The 17,652-nt window shown below is 39.6% G+C and overlaps 1 protein-coding gene across 1 annotated transcript in view; it reads left to right on the top strand.

Moving 5' to 3' along the window:
* The first annotated feature begins 4,657 nt into the window (after positions 1-4,657).
* TRUB1 (TruB pseudouridine synthase family member 1) overlaps positions 4,658-17,652 on the top strand; it is a 29,263-nt gene continuing 16,268 nt past the window's right edge. Inside the window, exons 1-3 of the mRNA XM_082854985.1 lie at positions 4,658-4,966; positions 8,192-8,290; positions 14,503-14,558. Of these exons, the coding sequence (XP_082711111.1) occupies positions 4,687-4,966; positions 8,192-8,290; positions 14,503-14,558 (435 nt within the window). The 5' untranslated portion in view covers positions 4,658-4,686. The remainder of the gene's footprint in view (positions 4,967-8,191; positions 8,291-14,502; positions 14,559-17,652) is intronic.

Raw genomic sequence — 17,652 nt, 5'->3', positions numbered from 1 at the left:
GAGAACATTATTAAACGTTTAAAGAAAACTGAAGTCACAGAATGACATTTCCCCCGCTTATGATAGCATAGATTAATCAATGAAGACAATTTGTACATTATCTTTGGAATGTGAATATAGAACGGTTTTAAATATTCCAAATCCTCAGAGCCTACTTAAAAACAGATACTGATAACACTTTCTCCAGGCTGTTTATAAATGACTTTATTTGCAGCAGTGGTCAATATGAAAGGTATTTCACGTGCCTATCACAGAGCATGTGCATGATAAATATTTGTTGTACAAATGAATGCTAAATAAAATAAAAGCAATCAGATCTACTGTGTCGCTTTGGCAGCATTAAAGGCAACATTTGACCAATCACAGAGTAATCTGTTCTTTTGTATTTGTAATTTACCTAATATATATAATCACGTATATGTAGTTTGTATTAAACTATCAATATTTATATTATTCATGCCCTTTAATACAAATTTAATATTTATACTTGTATATATTGATTTAATTTCAGAGTTTATTAAATGTCCTTAATGTATCTCGACAACATTGTGTACATTGTAGGGAATCAATTGTGCTCTTTGAATAAACATTCTGAGAGCTCAGGAGTAATTACAATCATCTCTTTATAGACCTAAAAACACAAAATGTCAAGCACTCTTATTTTATACATTGTAAAACGTCTGTATTGTTCCAGGTCTTTCTTCATTGTATCTCCTCTTTTCCATCTCTTTGCCCCTTAAAACTTTTCACATTTGTTTAACCTGAGCTACTACATTGGGCAAGGGAGGGCATACTGCTCCTTTTTGCTTATTACTGTGAAAATGTGCTTTTTTTCATAGAGAGGTCATGTGAGCCAGCTAATGCATTGACATGTGAACTAGCTTTTACTGCCAAATGAGTCAGCTGAGATGGGAACATTAATTTATTTGAATGGGTACGAGTTGACAATGCCATAAAGAGATATTGGTACAGCTTAATGGAACAAACTGTCAAGAAAGTGGAGGTTGGGTATGGTGTAATTCGGCAAGCATCTGAATGTTTCCATGTTCACAAGTATCTGCCTTTCCTGATCTGAAATGTTGTCTCTTGGATTCCTCCACTAAAATGGAAATACCTCTAGAGAAATGACACGTAAAATTATTATCAGGTGTTAATATTAGATTGAAATTGCTGATATTCAAACATTTTGACCTACACAAGTAGTAGTTTTATTTGATTCAACATCATACCTTCATAGGGATAGTTTATCAGATTGCCTTGTTATTTTGTTTTAATTAATTAATTTATTTTTGGCTGCAATGGGTCTTCGTTGCTGCACGCAGGCTTTCTCTAGTTGTGGTGAGTGGGGGCTACTCTTGGTTGTGGTGCACGGGCTTCTCATTTCGGTGGCTTCTCTTGTTGTGGAGCACAAGCTCTAGGTGCCTGGACTTCAGTAGTTGTGGCTCGCAGGCTCTAGAGCGCAGGCTCAGTAGTTGTGGTGCACGGGCTTAGTTGCTCCATGGCATGTGGGGTCTTCCCGGACCAGGGCTCGAACCTGTGTCCCCTGCATTGGCAGGCGGATTCTTAACTACTGTGCCACCAGAGAAGTCCCCATCAAGCACTATTTTCTATGATTCTGTCATCTATAGAAAGTTGCACAGATGAGCAACAGTTGGAGAAGCCTTTGTAAAGAGTAAGCTCTCCCAGGCACACATACCTATAGCAAGGACCAGAGAAGTGCCCCAGTGATACAACCATGGGGGAGCCAGTGACAGATGTGGAATAAAACCTGAAAGTCTTATCAATTTTTGATTCCCATTAATTAACAATCTTTGGAGGCACATGGGTAGTTGAGGACAGCATGGAAGCTAGTCTAGAAAGCTGAAGTTTTACATAGCAGTAGGTAATATTTTTTCTTTGCTTCAGTTCCATACAAATAAAATGGAGATAAAAACATTTGAGGCCACATGAGATAAGCTACACTGGGAATATACATATTTTACGTGTCCAGCACTCTACTTTTCTGGGAACTGGCGCTATTCCCCTCTATCTACGTGGTTTCTGCAGGAGCTGCCATGTTTATTCATTCCTTTATTCAACTACTATTTATTGAGTGCTATATCTGACACTATTCCAGGTCCTGGAGATATAGCAGCGACTAAAGCAACAAAAACTCCTCACAGAGCTTACATTCTGATGGAGGAAATAAGACATTAAGCAAAATAAGTAAATATTTGGTATGTCACATGAAACACGCTATGGAGAAAAATCAAGCAGGAAAATAATCAAGGAAAGTGCTGTGGTTGAGGAATGAAATTAGTGAAGTGCTATGTTCATTAGGTGGCCAGGAGTGGCTTCATCCAGGATATTTTTGGAATTGGATCAAAACAGGATGGTCTAAACCAAGAATGTGGAGTAAGGAGTAAGTAGAAAAAAAGCCTGTTAGAAGCAAAAGAGAAGAATGAAAAAGACACAAGAGAGTAGCATGAAAGGAGGATGTGGGGAGAGAGGGAGAAAAAGAGAGAACTTCCCAGGTTCTGCATAATATTCCAGTACACTTCTGATAAACCCTTTTTAAAAAGAATCCTTCTGATAAATTCTAAGCTGATATGAATCAGTTTCGGTCACTCCCAACCAAAGAATCCTAACTCACACATATATTAAGATAACTTATAAATGCAAGGCTTGCCCAATGTGGGAGATGTTGGTTACCTCAGAAAATTAGAACTTGATGCTTCTGATGCCAATAATATAGATTTGATAGCAGAGTTGAATTAATTTTGCTGTTCCCTAGCATCCAGGAAATAAAATGTACAAGAAATACTTATTTCTTTGTTTTCCATTAATCAGATGAGCTCTGATTCTGCAATGGGCTTGTGGAAAATTCAAATGAAAGCGTTATTTTTTCACCCCTAGTTATGCCCTCCCTCCACTCCCCCCATCGGAGTCACAGCAGAATTAGGGAAGCTTACTGATGTCTGGACAACTGGGAAAAGGCTCTCTAATCTCCAAGTCATCACTGTTCAAGCCTGCTTTAAACTTTCTCTGCCAAGAGGAGAGCACAGAAATCTTACCGAGGCTAATGGACGCTTTGCTCCCTAGGGTGTAGCCATCCCCTCTGAAGCCGAGCCACCTTCCTGGAGAAGGGAAAATCCTGAAGCAGGCTCAGGTATTCACTAATCATGGGACCTGTCAATCTTTCAGTTTCTCTCTCCTGATTCTCAAAACAATTCTCTTCTCTTCTGGCCTCCAAGGCATCCTGTGCATAATGTTTTCAGTTAGCTTAGGTTTTTATAATAGACCACAAGAGTAAGTAAACTGCTTCTAGGAATTTCAGCTTTCCACCCTACAAAAACTCTCCCTCCCTTTCTCACTCCTCCACAGATGCTGGTTTTTTTTTTCTTTCTTTTTGTGGTATATTATACATCACATAAAATTTTAACCATTTTAAAGTGTACAGTTATGTTGCATTAAGTACATTTACGTTGTTGTGCACCCCATAGATTTCATAAGAGTCCGGTGATCTGACTGAGGCAGAGAAGGGTGGAAATATAGGAAGAAATAATTATTGTATTTAAAACGTTTTTTCGTTTTTCTTGAATGCATGGGGCAAGTTCAAATGGGATCCCATAATTGGTGATTGTGAGTAGCTAAGAGGCATCATTAGGATAATAGATATAAATGTGAAAAAGGATGATGAGGAGAAAGGGTGGCTGTAAGGAAACTTGTAGGAACAATAAAGACAAACTTTATCTGTCTCACAACACTTGTAATACCATTTAATATATCTGATGCAGAATCCACTTTGCCTTGTGCCAGGATCAGAACAGTGTTCCTGAATTTTGTTGGGGAGTGAATAACTTCCAGAGAGGTCTCAAATCTAAAGTAAAGTTTAATTTTATGAACTGCAATAATGCCTAAGCAATGTGTTACTAAAGGATGCAATCCACAGAAGACTTAGTATTAAATATCTTAGAATCCTTAAGGATTACATGTGAGTTGTGGGGTTTGGGGGGTGGAAAGGAGTGCATGAAGGGCATCAAAATAAGCCTACGTGATTTAGCACTGGCTTGGCCTAGAGGTTTCTTTCAGGAATTTGAAGAACTCGTATCCATTTATCTGTTCCCAAATATTTAAGTGCCTGCTATGTGTGAGGCACTGGAATACAGCAGTGAACAAGGTAAACATGTTCTTTGCTCTGAGATTACAGTCAGGTGTATTTTAATTCTGGACCATGAATCCAAGAGCACAATAAATTGAATAAAGCAGTGAACCACGGCAGCCGTGGTTCTTCACAAGCTGCAGCGGAAGTCAGCATCTTAAGTTTTCTATTCTTGGTTGCTGACTTCTGCTTAATTCTTGAAGGGGGCGGGGGGAGAGATGTGAAGAGATTTCTCGCCGAAAATATACACAGACTTGGTGTTTGGGTTCGGCAACCCCAAATTACACCTGCGGCACCGAACTAACCCCACCTACGAAGCAGGCAGTATTATACGGGAAAAACTACTCCGTCAGAGCCCTCGGAAGCCTCAGCGACTCTCGGCCAGCACGGGAAAGCCATGGACTACAATCCCCACAAGCCCTTGCGATCCCACCCCGCCCGGGCAGCTTCGAAGCAAGGGGAAAGACTGGGGGTTGTTGGGTGCACTCCTTTTGCGTCATTAGCGTGCGACTCCATGAAACAAAACAGGTCTGGGCTGCAAAAGTATGGCAGCTGCTGAGGCGGCGGTGGTATCGTCGTCAACCTTGAAACCAGATACAACCCCAGTCCCCGAAAGTGCAGGAATGGCTGCAGCCACGGCCGCCACATCCTCAGCGATGGCTGCAGCCGCGGCGGTTGTGGCCAGGACCGGATCCGAAGCCAGGGTCTCCAAGCCCGCGTTGGCTACTAAGCTGCTGTCCCTGAGCGGCGTGTTCGCCGTGCACAAGCCCAAAGGGCCCACTTCAGCCGAGCTGCTGAATCGGCTGAAGGAGAAGCTGCTGGCAGGTACTGCAGCCGGGTGGGGACCAGGCCGAGGCGAGGCGGTCGCCGTGAGAGCGGAAGCCGCACAGAGCACACTGGGCTTTTCGCGCTCTCGTGGCTCAAGAGATAAGAGGAAGGGAAAGGGAGAACGGCCACAGTGTAAGCTCTGGACAGAAATCTGGGGCATCTCCGGCTTGGACTTGTCCTCACGTGAACTCCTGTAGCCTAGTTGGCAGTTGTCGTTCTCAAGGGAAAAAAAACGAAAAGCAGAACCCACACATCCACATAATAAACCTCTGCTCTTGGGCCTGCAGACGAGTTTTCTACAATCTGATCCCTCAGAAGCCTTTTGTTTGGCTCACGTAGATAAACTCTACCCAACGGAATCACTGGCTTTCTACACCCCAAAGTTGCATTCCTAAAAATATGTTGGAAATGCGGATGTTACGTAGTTAACCAAGACTCAACACAGTGGTTTTCATAGAGTGGGCAAGAGTCCCTTGTACAAATGCAGATTCCTCATCCTTGCCCCCCTCAGAGACTGTGAGTCTGAGGATATGGGGGTATTTTTAGGAAACTGCATTTTTAAACTTGCTCCGGGTGATTCTGGTGTAAGTAGTTAATGGACCACATTTTGACGAGCACTAAATATAACTTGGTCACTTCTAAGAACACTCTTTTTGTTTGTTTGTTTGTTTCCTCATATACACTGGGAGAATATTAGAAAAGCCTGAAGGATCTCTCAGTTCATCAGTCCAGTAGATCATTTCAGACAGTGGAATCAAGGAACCTTGGATTTTTTTTGGATCTTGCAATAAGCCAGACCTGTGCTAACCTATGGAGAGGTGAGGGTGAAAGACACTGTGTCTTGCTAAGCTCATAGCAGTAATTTCTGCAAACTTTGGTGATAAAACGATTTAACTGGGTTTTCAAGGCCCTCCAGAGTTTGGCCCTGGCTTATTTTTCCATGAAATCAGTACAGGAAATTTCTTCTTTGTTTAGTGTCCCCTGGCAAATGTTACCACCTCCCCCGCCCTTTTTACTGCAAAAGCAAATATTCTGGTAGGAATTTGTTAATTAAAACGGACACAATACAGATTCAAATGTTTATTGGCAAAGGTACATTCCTGAAGATGTTTAATACCTATGTTATATCTGCTTATTCTTTTGTTATACTTTCATTATACTTTGTTACCTGTAAGGATGGGTCATATACGGGATGCTGAAGGAAGGAATTACATCAAGGACAAGCTTTGTGGTGTCATCATGGAGTTGTTTCCTTCATAGAATTGCTTTCATTTGGCCTGATTTGTTAGCTAAGCTAAGGCTTTTTTGATCCTCAAGGTAATGATTATCATTCTTTCTTACAGACAAGTTTCTGATAGGATTAAAGCCATATCCTGGCCTTCTGGTTAATCTGCCTATCAAGAACTGAAATTCCTCTTGAAACTTAGTTAAAATTGATTGTTTCAAGGCTATTGCTGGACCATCTTCTGGAAGCCACTCACTCAGAAGTAGACATTCTCATTACTCTCCATTTCTATATTGCTTGCGATTGGCCTATTCTATATTTATGTTAGCCAGACCAGGGCTTCCCAAATGCCATTCTAACTGGCTGGCAGAATTGTCTGGGAAGGTTCTCTTAAAGTTACAGATTCCAGGGCAAGACATTCTAATGCCAGCCAGGTTTGACAACCGCTGATTTAGGCCACAGTCAGTTGTCATGCTCTCTACTAACATTCCTTGCCTTTCCTTACATTGATTCATGTCGTACTAATATCTCTGCTCTTCCATCTTTTTGAATCCTTCAAGGACTAAAACATATCAGAATTTTATAGCTAGAAAAGGTCTTAATAGATATTCATCCATGAATGGTACCAATGGGGTGAACCAAATTCTAATATAGTAGAGACGGTGTGTCTTCAGACTTGAAAGAAGTAAATTTGGACACAAAGGGAAGACAGTAAATTTTAGGGCCTCCACACTCCAAGGACCATCAAGTTAAAAATACAAAGAGTTCCCCAAAATATTTCTATGAATACAGGACGAGATCCATAATGGGTTGCAAGTGAAAGTGAAGGGTTTGAAGCCTAGGCCTCGCCTCACAGATTTATGTTAAAGCATATGGTCATGTCCTTCCAAGCAGGGTGATGTTGTAATCACAGAGTGACAATAGGACTGTGTTCCAGACTGAGTTCTGACTCAGTAAGACGGTAATTACAACCCAACTTATCCTTTGGGCCATTTAACCTGGCTTCTTCACGGTTGCTCTGCCTTCCCTCCTTTCCTGTCTCTGTCCTCTCTTTTCATTTTCTTTTACTCTGTTTTCCATCTTCTCTGTGTCAGTGGTAATAAGGAAGGTTTGATGGGTTTGGAGGGGTACAGATCAATAGAGCTTTTCCTGCTGTTCTCTCCTTTCTCATTTGAAGCCTAGTAGCCAATATTCTCTCATTATAATGTTATATGCCATGATGATGATGATAACAGCATATTGTTATAGTGCTTTGAGTTTCCAAAGCACATTCAGATCGCATTATTTCACTTTATTTTTTACAATAGGAATATGAGATAGGCCAGGTTGGCTTTTTTTTTTTCTTTCTTTTTTAATATCTAAATGCTCTGGAGTATAAGTGGCAACTTAAACTGTTACCCTCTTCCCCCATAACCTTTCGTTGAGATTAGCTTCTTTAAGGAATTGAGAGTTTTGATTAGGAGAGGAGGACAGACCTACAGATAGTTTGGGTACTTAGTGTTCTCAGAAGTAACCCTGTATGAGATGTACTCCCAACATTTAGGTAGCTGGAGAGACCAGCAAAGAGCACCAGGGAACAAAAGAGATCTTAGAAATGAAATTGAGGACTTTGAAAACTAGCTGCCTATGTAAAAACCAACTTCTTCTCATCATTCTCTATCTCCCAGCCCACTGCTACCAGGAATTTACTAGATCTCTGTGGGTTCGTGTGGATATTGACCCACTTTTAAAAAAAATTTTTTTTCCCTTGGAAAATGAATTCTAGTTTCTAGACAACTAATTTGGGAATACTGTTTCTTTGTAATTTAGGGAGCGTCTGTACATTTTAAAGTCTGTTCTTTGTTAGTAATATCGTCATAATCCTAACATATTAAGTTTGTACAGTACTTTCTATTTGTCTTGAGTACTCCATCCACACTGCCTCATCCCGTATTTATGGAGATTCTAGTTCATTTGTCTCAGTACTTACCTTTTTTTCATCCCAATTACTCTTACAGAAGCTGGAATGCCTTCTCCAGAATGGACCAAGAGGAAAAAGCAGACTTTGAAAATTGGGCATGGAGGGACTCTAGACAGTGCAGCCCGAGGAGTCCTGGGTAAGAGATACGAATGGAAGTTTGATGTAACTGCCACTTACATCAGAAAGAAATATTGATTAAGAACAGATAAAATTAACTAAGGCCATGCCATTTTCAGTCTACTTTGGAGTATTTCAGATCCACTGGATTTATAGTGCCGTCTTCTCAAGAAGCCCTTGTATCATTTGGCACAAGGTATCGAAGGCTGTTAGAAATAGCCACTTTTATGTCTGGATGGACTTTGAGAAAGGGTTTGTATCTGTGCAGAAAAGAGTTAACGCAGCAGGCCTGAAATCACTGTCTTTAGAAGGGCCTGCTTGCATCTGGGGACTTGGATTTGGTTGTGTTCCCACCCTTCCCCATCCAATAAGGATGGGTTTACTGTGCCTTGACTGTTTGTGTGAACAGTGTGGTTTATGCTAAACGCCTGCTTTCTATCTTGGAATCTGGGATTTTGTCCCACCATGCAGGCAGAGGGTGTCTGGGTGACCATTCCTCTCATCCCCTCCAGTAAAAACTTTGGGTGCTGAGTTTCTAATGGGCTCCCTTGAGCAGGAACTTTGTACACATGTTATTCCTTGTTGGATTGTTGGAGGAAGGAATGTGCTCAAGTGTCCCCCTTATAAGAGGGGGAGAGAATAAGGAACCTGAGCATGGATTTTCTCCAGTGTCTTTACCCTTAGGATACAGCTGTGTAACCTTAGGATGTCACGGTAGGTAAATCTTAGCCATGGATGAATCTTCCAGGGTGGGATAGTCTTGGGGACTCCTGACAAGGTATATGGCTCTTTGTTCTGCCTATATCGAATCTAACTCTGACATTAGCTCTCTTGAGAAGGCGAACCTTATAGTTCTTCAGAGGCAGTCACTCTGTCTTGGGGACATTAGTTGAATGTCTTATTGCATGTGGAGGAAAGTTGATAGAATTGATTGAGGGGAGAGGAGTGATTTATCCTTTTCTCTTCCATCCTTTTTTTTTTTTTTGCATCTAGTAGAGGTTCTGAAGTCTATCTTTATAGACTGCTAAAGTGTGTATCCACAGGACAGGGTATGTTCTTAGAAACTTTTTTGTAACTGTATCCACAGTCACAGAAATACATATGTTGGGATTCTCCCTATCTCCCCCTTCCCCACATACTAGAAAAAAACTTTTATGGAACAATACTTACCTTCTTACATGCCCTGGTGTTTTATATTTTATTGTATTCCATTTTTTTAAAATGTTGATCATAATCCAGTAAATTGATTTCATGCTGCCCTAATGGATTGTGACTCATGCTTTAAAAAATACTGTGCTACATGATCCCATCCATTTTATTAGAGCTAAAATTAGATACAAATAAAAACAAACCTGATCTAAGCTAGCCAAAGGAAATGAATGCTTACTTAGAAGAAAAGGATAAAATTGGTGAATAAAATTGTATTTTTCAAGAAAATTAGAAGCAGTTTATGATTTTGCATTTTCTGAAATTACAGATTTTATTTGATGCATGCTAACAAAAACATCTTTACCTGAGGTTAGAATAGAAAAAAAACACATGGAAATTCATTTTCCTGAATTAGAGAACTTGAATAGGCAAATTCTGATACCTTAATTACTGTTTCTTACCATAACTAATAATAATCATTATTGAGCACTTATTGTATGTGAGGTCCGTCCCATGGTTAGTGGCAAGGTCAGGAGCTGAACCTGGACCTGCTCAGTTTTAAAGTCTCTGTCCTAACCTGGGATGGCAAATACCTGGCACTCCTGCCTTTGTTCCCTGCTCTCCATGTCCATAGCAGAAATTACCAATCAATCACAGCATTCTTTGCCATTGGTTCTAGAAGTGGCTTCAGGATTCTTATCAGTTCAGCTCTTCTAGAGTTGAAGTCTATTTATTATAACCTTCTGTTTTCTAAGGCACAGCACCATAAATCCAAGAAGAAAGAGGGTAAAATGTGCTGCTGTGATAGGCAGAATAATGGCCCCCCTGAAGATGTCCGTGTCCTAATCTCCAGAACCTATGAGTATGTTAGGTTATGTGACGAGGGGGCATTAAAGTTGCACGTGGAATTAATGTTGTTCATTAGTTGACTTTAAGAGATATCCTGAAATATCCTGGTGGATCCAGCGTAATCAGAAGGGTCTTTAAAAGCGGAAGAGGAGGCAGAAGAGTGTCAAAAAAGATGTGGCAATGGAAGCAGAGTTTGTAGTGATGAGGTTGCTGGCCTTGATGAGGAAGGGGGCCATGAACCAAGGAAGATGAACAGCTTCTAGAAGCTGGAAAAGGCAAGAAAACTCCTCTAAGAAGGCTCCAGAGAAAGATTCTCCCCTAGGGCCTCCAGAAAAGAATGCAGTTGTGCTGACACCTTGATTTTTACCATAGTAAAACCCACCTCAGACTCCTGACCCCTAGAACTGTAGGATAATAAGTTTGTTTTGTTTTAAACCACTATGTTGGTAATTTACTACAGCAGCAATAGGAAACTAATATACCCATCTATTATAAATCGCTTAAAATGGAAATTGAGTTTTTATACACCATTTTATTTGTTTTTTGTTTTTTTGTGGTACGCGGGCCTCTCACTGTTGTGGCCTCTCCCGTTGCGGAGCACAGGCTCCGGATGCGCAGGCTCAGTGGCCATGGCTCACGGGTCCAGCCGCTCCGCGGCATGTGGGATCTTCCTGGACTGGGGCACGAACCCATGTCCCCTGCATCGGCAGGCGGACTCTCAACCACTGCGCCACTAGGGAAGCCCTATACACCATTTTAGAAGTTATTTTTTAACTTTAGAGGTTAGAAAATTACAGTGAAAAAATTTAGAAAATACAAAAAAAGTTGAAAATAAAACTTATACATTTTCTACCTTCCAGCAATAATCACTGTTAACATTTTTGTTATATTTCTTCCCTTTTTGTCCATGCAGAATTTTTAAGTTGAGCTGTTTTACTGTATGTATGTACATTGTATCCTTTTTTTACTTAACATCATAACATAGCATTTTTTTCATGTTAATTAAAAATATTTGTAAACATGATTTTTTCTTTTTTTAGACTTTATTGAGGAATAATTGACCAATATAATTGTGTATGTTTAAAGTGTTGAACTCATATCAAGTATCTTCTCCAACCACAATGGTATGAAACTAGAAATCAATTACAGGAGGAAAACGATATTAAATAACACACTTCTGAATAATCAGTGGGTCAAGGAAGAAATCAAAAAGTATCTTGAGACAAATGAAATGCAAATACAACATATTAAAATTTATGGGATGCGGCAAAAGCAGTTCTAAGAGGGAAATAAACATTATTTTTAATGGCAATATCATGTGATGTCATATTGATTTAACCATTTCCTTACTTGAGGTCATTGGAGGTTATTACAGTTTTGTTAGTAGGACTGATTTTGTAAGGATCATCTTTATGAATAAAACTTCCTCTTTGTTTTGGATTATTAAGATAGATTCCTGGAAGTGGAAAGATACTGGTCTTTTCAAGTGATTGCAAGGGTCTTGGAGAGTTAGATAAATGGCAGTAGAAACTTCCAACTGCAAAATGCTTTGGAATTACATGTGTAATAGACTTGCCGGCCCTAAAGTGACTCTCATCATAAATAAGTTCAATGATTTGAGAATAGAGTATTAGGACATTTGTATAGGTTTGGAGACAGTGGCTTTATTTTTTTATAGAGAAACATCTGAGCACAGAAAACTTGGGAGATGGAGTAGTAATTGTGAGACAGTACTTGGAAAATCCTGGTTTTCATTCATTCTTCTAATTCTTCACACTTTTTCAAACTGTTGTGCTTATGCTTTTCCTCTCAGATAAACTGCTCATCTCTGTCTTCTTTAGTTGTAGAAATCCTACTAACCTTTCCTGATTTGGTTAAAATGCTGTCTCCTACATGTGAATCCTGCCCACTTGCTTTTTTATATTGCCAATGTAAAACTTCACTGTATTCTTTGTTTTTGTTAACTCACTGAGGGCTAAAACAAGGTCTTATTTATTTCTGTACCTATACAACAAAATTTTGAATGGTTGAATGGGAAAAAGCTGAATAAAAATTCTGTCCCATAAACTGTCCCTTGAATGAAAAGCTGCTGGCTGGCTAGGTCTCAACTCCAGTTAATTTTTCTATATACCACTTCTGTATTAGTCTTCCTAAAATTCTGCTTTCACTAATCACCTAACTTCAATGGACCTTGGTCTTCTTGGGTATAAAATGAGAGCGTTAAGCTGGGTAACTCTAAGATGCCTTGTTGTTTCATTCTGGATCACTGAACTAGCAGAGAAATCATCATCAGTCCAGCATTTATACCATGATAGAATCAAACACATCAGCCTGCTCTTAAGACGCCCTGCACTCTGGTTGAGAAACCCACTGTGCTCATCCTTGTATCTGAGAATTTGTCAGTTTGTTCCTTCTTTAGAACATGCTTCTCTCTTGTCTGCATCTTCATATCCTGTACATCCTTTAATCCCTAACTCACACTAAATGTTTGAATGAAGCATTCTCTGGCCTCTGTAGCCATTTAGAGTGCTCCCTCCTTTGACCTCCTACAGCAGTTATTCATTCTCTCTGTGTTCATTTTGACACAGTCATATACCGTTGTATTGTTATTTAGAGTTATTCACTCATTAATTCAGGCAACAGGTTTTTGAACACTTGCAGTTTCCCTTATCTGTATTGTATTTTCCCCATGAGATTATAAGCTCTTTCAAAGTCAGGAAATGTGCTGTTCCATTAAAAGTGTTCTTCTTGGCATTGAGTGCATGGTAGCTCCTTGCAAAATATTGATTGGGGATTCTTGAATGGAATAAAATTGAATTGAATCTTTTATTATTGTACAAAGTTTTTGCCTCAGCAGCAGCTGCTGTTATTTTAAGGGTGCTATGCTCAACAGAGGATCCTGAAGGCAGACAGTTTCTATGTTGGTCCTTGAACCAATATGCCTGTCAGAGAAGCTGAGAGGGGTGGGGGTTTGGGATGGACTTGATGAAGGAGTTGGGATGTGAGCTGTGTTGCAAAGGATGGACTTTGAATACTTTACTAAGAAGTTGGTACTGTAGGCATTGGGACCCTATTGAGGATTGTTTGGGGGCTTTGTGCAGTATAGGTTTTCAGAAATGGTATGAATTGGGAGCGGAAGGGATAAGATGTAGAATAGCTAGGTTTACAGTATATAGGCTGCTTTAGGCTGGCGGCAGTGGGAAGAATGCCTAGATGAGTAAGGTGGCAGGGAGGATGAGAGGAAGGGGGTCTGCTGTTAGTCTGGTTTGAACTTTAACTCCACCATTTACTAGTTGTGAGATGCTGGGCAAAGTTCTTAGTCTCTCTATGCCTCAGTTTCCTCACCTATCAAATAGGGATAATTGTATTATCTTTCAGGGTTGTTATAAGGATTAAATGAACTAATGAATGGAAAACATCTAGAGTAGAATTTGATTCATAGTAAACTCAGTGAATCTGCTATAAATATTCATGATAATTCTTTTAGCTTGCCAATCGTTTCTCCTTGTTGCTTATAATTCTGAATTGTGGTGGTTATATTGTGTTCTTTTACAAAATTGTATCCATTAATGAAAAATACTTCAATTCTTACAAAAATTTGCATGCTATTAGGTGAAGAAATGATTATGTCCTCTCATCCTCGGCTGGTGAAATGTGTTGTCATAAGGATAATGTTTGAAATTGAGGAGACGTGAGCTATTGTACTTTGTGTACGGCCTACACGAACATACACTCTCCAGGCTCTCATTTTACCCTGTATTCTTTTTTGTGTTGGGTTGATTTGTGTTTTTATTTTCTTGATTGTATGCTACTGGGCACTAATCATCTTTAAATGGTTCATTAGTTATGATGATGGCTTTTGCTTTGTCAAATATTTTATCATACCAAGATTAATTGTACCATGTATTTTCACTGATGCCCATATAAAATTCCAGTGAGTCCTTTGAGGTTTTTCCAAAACTTTTTGTTATCTAATTGTCTGGATTGAGGTTTCTGGTATGTTTCACACTTCGGAAAAGGAAAAAAAGTCTCCCACCTGCACTTCAGAATTTCTTACTTGCAGGACAAGTTCAACCGATTGGAGTAATAGGAGCCCTCACATTATGCTAAATAAATGGTTTTCCAACTTCACATTACATATGCCAAGAAATTATGACCAATGTATGTCATAAAACATTTTTAAAACCTAGGTTTACAATAGAGTGTCATGATATTTTTTTCTTTGATTTGTAGTGGTTGGAATTGGAAGGGGAACAAAACTGTTGACCAGTATGTTGTCAGGGTCCAAGGTAAGAATACTGGAATGGTTCTGTTTTTCTTCAGTGTTTTCTTAATGACCTATGTGTTGGATTTTATCAATTCAAAAATAAGCTGTATAAATTGCATGAATGTCAACACTGAGTATTAAACACAATGTCTATAATCATGATATCTGAGATTCAAAGTATTGAGACTATAAATTAGTGATTTAAAAACAAATTTGACTCATAGAAGCAAAACTTTTGTGATGCCCGTAATTTAAACATATATGTATTTAGGTTCTTTTGGGTTTTTTTGTTTTGTATAATCGTATTTCTTAAGTGAAAGGGAACTTACAGATCATAAATTCTACCAGAAGATTGTTTTGTTTTTTTTTTGTGGTGCGCAGGCCTCTCACTGCCGTGGCCTCTCCCATTGTGGAGCACAGGCTCCGGATGCGCAGGCTCAGCGGCCATGGCTCACGGGCCCAGCCACTCCGCGGCATGTGGGATCCTCCCGGACCGGGGCACGAACCCGTGTCCGCTGCATCGGCAGGTGGACTCTCAACCACTGTGCCACCAGGGAAGCCCGACCAGAAGATTTTTTTAAACCTTGGAATTTTTGTAGAAGCAATACCATTTTGTAAACCATGCAATTTCCAACAAAAGATATGCTTTTTTCAATGGTTATAAAATGTTTACTAAATAAAAGAATGGGGCCTCTTTAAGATGATGTTACATCATTCCTTGACTAAATCCGAAAGCATCTTTCGAGGTATTTGCTAGGAGAGGGAGGAGGGGTTAGGAAGAGGCAGGAGAGGCTCTAAACCTGTTGAGTGAGAACCCTCATCGAAATAGCAGGGGAGCCCTAAGACAAGTCTAGATGTCAGCGTTTGACCTCTCCAGGCCTCTCAGTTTTTCCTTAGGAAGAATGGTTTTGATTCTCTCAAGGGTCTCTTCTAGCATTAAAAGAGATAATAATATCTGTATTCTAATTAGCAACTAGGTGCTGGTTATGATAGTTGGGGCCAGGGGCCAGTGAAAATGCCTGTGGAAGGAAGATTAATATGCCACTAGTTAGGGAAGAATTTCAGCAATTTCCTGGACTAAACTTTTTATTTGTTTTAAAACCCTTGCTCCAAGCAGGATATAAATAGTTTGGATAAAGTGGTTTTGTCTAAATTGTTTCTTTAAAAAAAAAAAAAAAGTGGTCAAAGACCATTTAAAAAACTTCCCATTTCATTGCAGACTGATTGATGACTTTTATAAAATACAGTTAAACTGTTACGGCAATGTCAAATTGCTAAAGAAGTTTCTAAGCACCTTCATTTTCTGAACTTATCTCATGGTGGATACCGGCCCTTGGGCCATACTCTGAGTGCCAGGGGTCTAAGTAAGCTTTTCTTAAAATAAAAAGCCCTGGAGAGCCTGTTGCCTTTGACATCCCATTTTAGTTATTAACTGGCATAAAAACCTGTGTCTTTCAGTTGGGAAGGATCTTAATACCTTAGATAAATGGAAAAATTTCCATGCAGCTTGCTCTGCAGTCTTCAAAATATTGGTGTTGAAAAATCACAGAGTATAGAAATTGTGTTAGAGTGGAGGAGTTTGACAGTTTTACAGTAAATTTGAACATGGTACTGACCCATGGAGTTTAGAATCTGTTTCTGTTACAGGATTTGCCAGTTGCTTGATATATGTTTCTTAATTCTAAAATATAAACAGTGGTTACCTTGATACAGGATTATGGATGATTTTATTTTCTTTTTTCACATTATTTGGTGTTCTCCAAAATCTTTACAATGAAAACTCACTTTTATAATAATAGCAAAAAGATATATTTACATTAAGGAATGTGTTTGTTTTCTTTTTCCTCCCAAGATAAAATACGTGAAGTTCACTGGAATATTCATTATCCAGCCCTCCCCTCCAAAACCACAAGTACATGTAACACACTATATGTTGTTGAAAGGTTTTACATGTAAATTCCAGGCATATTTCCAGAAATATGATGACTGGAAATATAAATACATCATTGGCTCTGGCTTAAGTTTATTTATCACAAACCATTTTGGTATTCAGCTAGGAAAGCTGAATGTCATACAGTGAAATCACCGATCCTCAGATGACTGTAAAGTAAATAGAAAATCCCAGGTGCATCTTATTATAGAGACCTAGTTCTTGGGTGTTTCATGTTTCAAAAATAAGTGTTATTGGGCTTCCCTGGTGGTGCAGTGGTAGAGAGTTCGCCTGCCGATGCAGGGGACATGGGTTCATGCCCCAATCCAGGAAGATCCCACATGCCGCAGAGCGGCTGGGCCCGTGAGCCATGGCCGCTGAGCCTGCGCGTCCGGAGCCTGTGCTCCGCAACGGGAGAGGCCACAACAGTGAGAGGCCCGTGTACCGCAAAGTAAGTAAAAATAAGCGTTATTATCTTGTTAGCTATTTGTGTTTCTTATACTTTTAATTTTAGATTATGTACTTGTTGAAAAATTAAATCTTTTAAATTTTACCTTTAAGTATGTTGGACATTACACTTTTATCAAAAGTAGTTAAAAGCTGTTAATGAATTTTTTTTAAATTTATTTATTTTTGGCTGTGTTGGGTCTTCTTTGCTGCGCTTGGGCTTTCTCTCGTTGCGGCGAGCGGGCGCTGCTCTTTGTTCCAGTGTGCGGGCTTCTCACTGCGGTGGCTTCTCTTGTTGCGGAGCACGGGCTCTAGGTGCGCGGGCTTCAGTAGTTACAGCACATGGGCTCAGTAGTTGTGGCTTACGAACTCTATAGAGTGCAGGCTCAGTAGTTTTGGCACACGGGCTGAGTTGCTCTGCATGTGGGATCTTCCCGGACCAGGGATCGAACCCGTGCCCCCTGCATTGGCTGGTGGATTCCCAACCACTGTGCCACTAGGGAAGCCCTGTTAATGAATTTTTAAAAATAGATTTTGTTTTTAGCACTGGCTGTAATCTTGGAGATCTTATGCAGTGACTTACAAAAATTTTTTGAGGAAGACCCATAATAAGAATTTCATTTTACACATGACTCTATATATCCATTCATGTATAAGAACCAAAAATTTTATCAAACAACTTTAACCCTATGTACAGTGTACTCTTGATATCTTTCTTTCATTTAAAAAATTGTCTGCA

Source organism: Leucopleurus acutus, assembly GCF_964270905.1.
Source record: "Leucopleurus acutus genome assembly, chromosome: 14".
NCBI lineage: Eukaryota > Metazoa > Chordata > Mammalia > Artiodactyla > Delphinidae > Leucopleurus > Leucopleurus acutus.
This window is presented reverse-complemented; position numbering and strand designations above follow the sequence as displayed.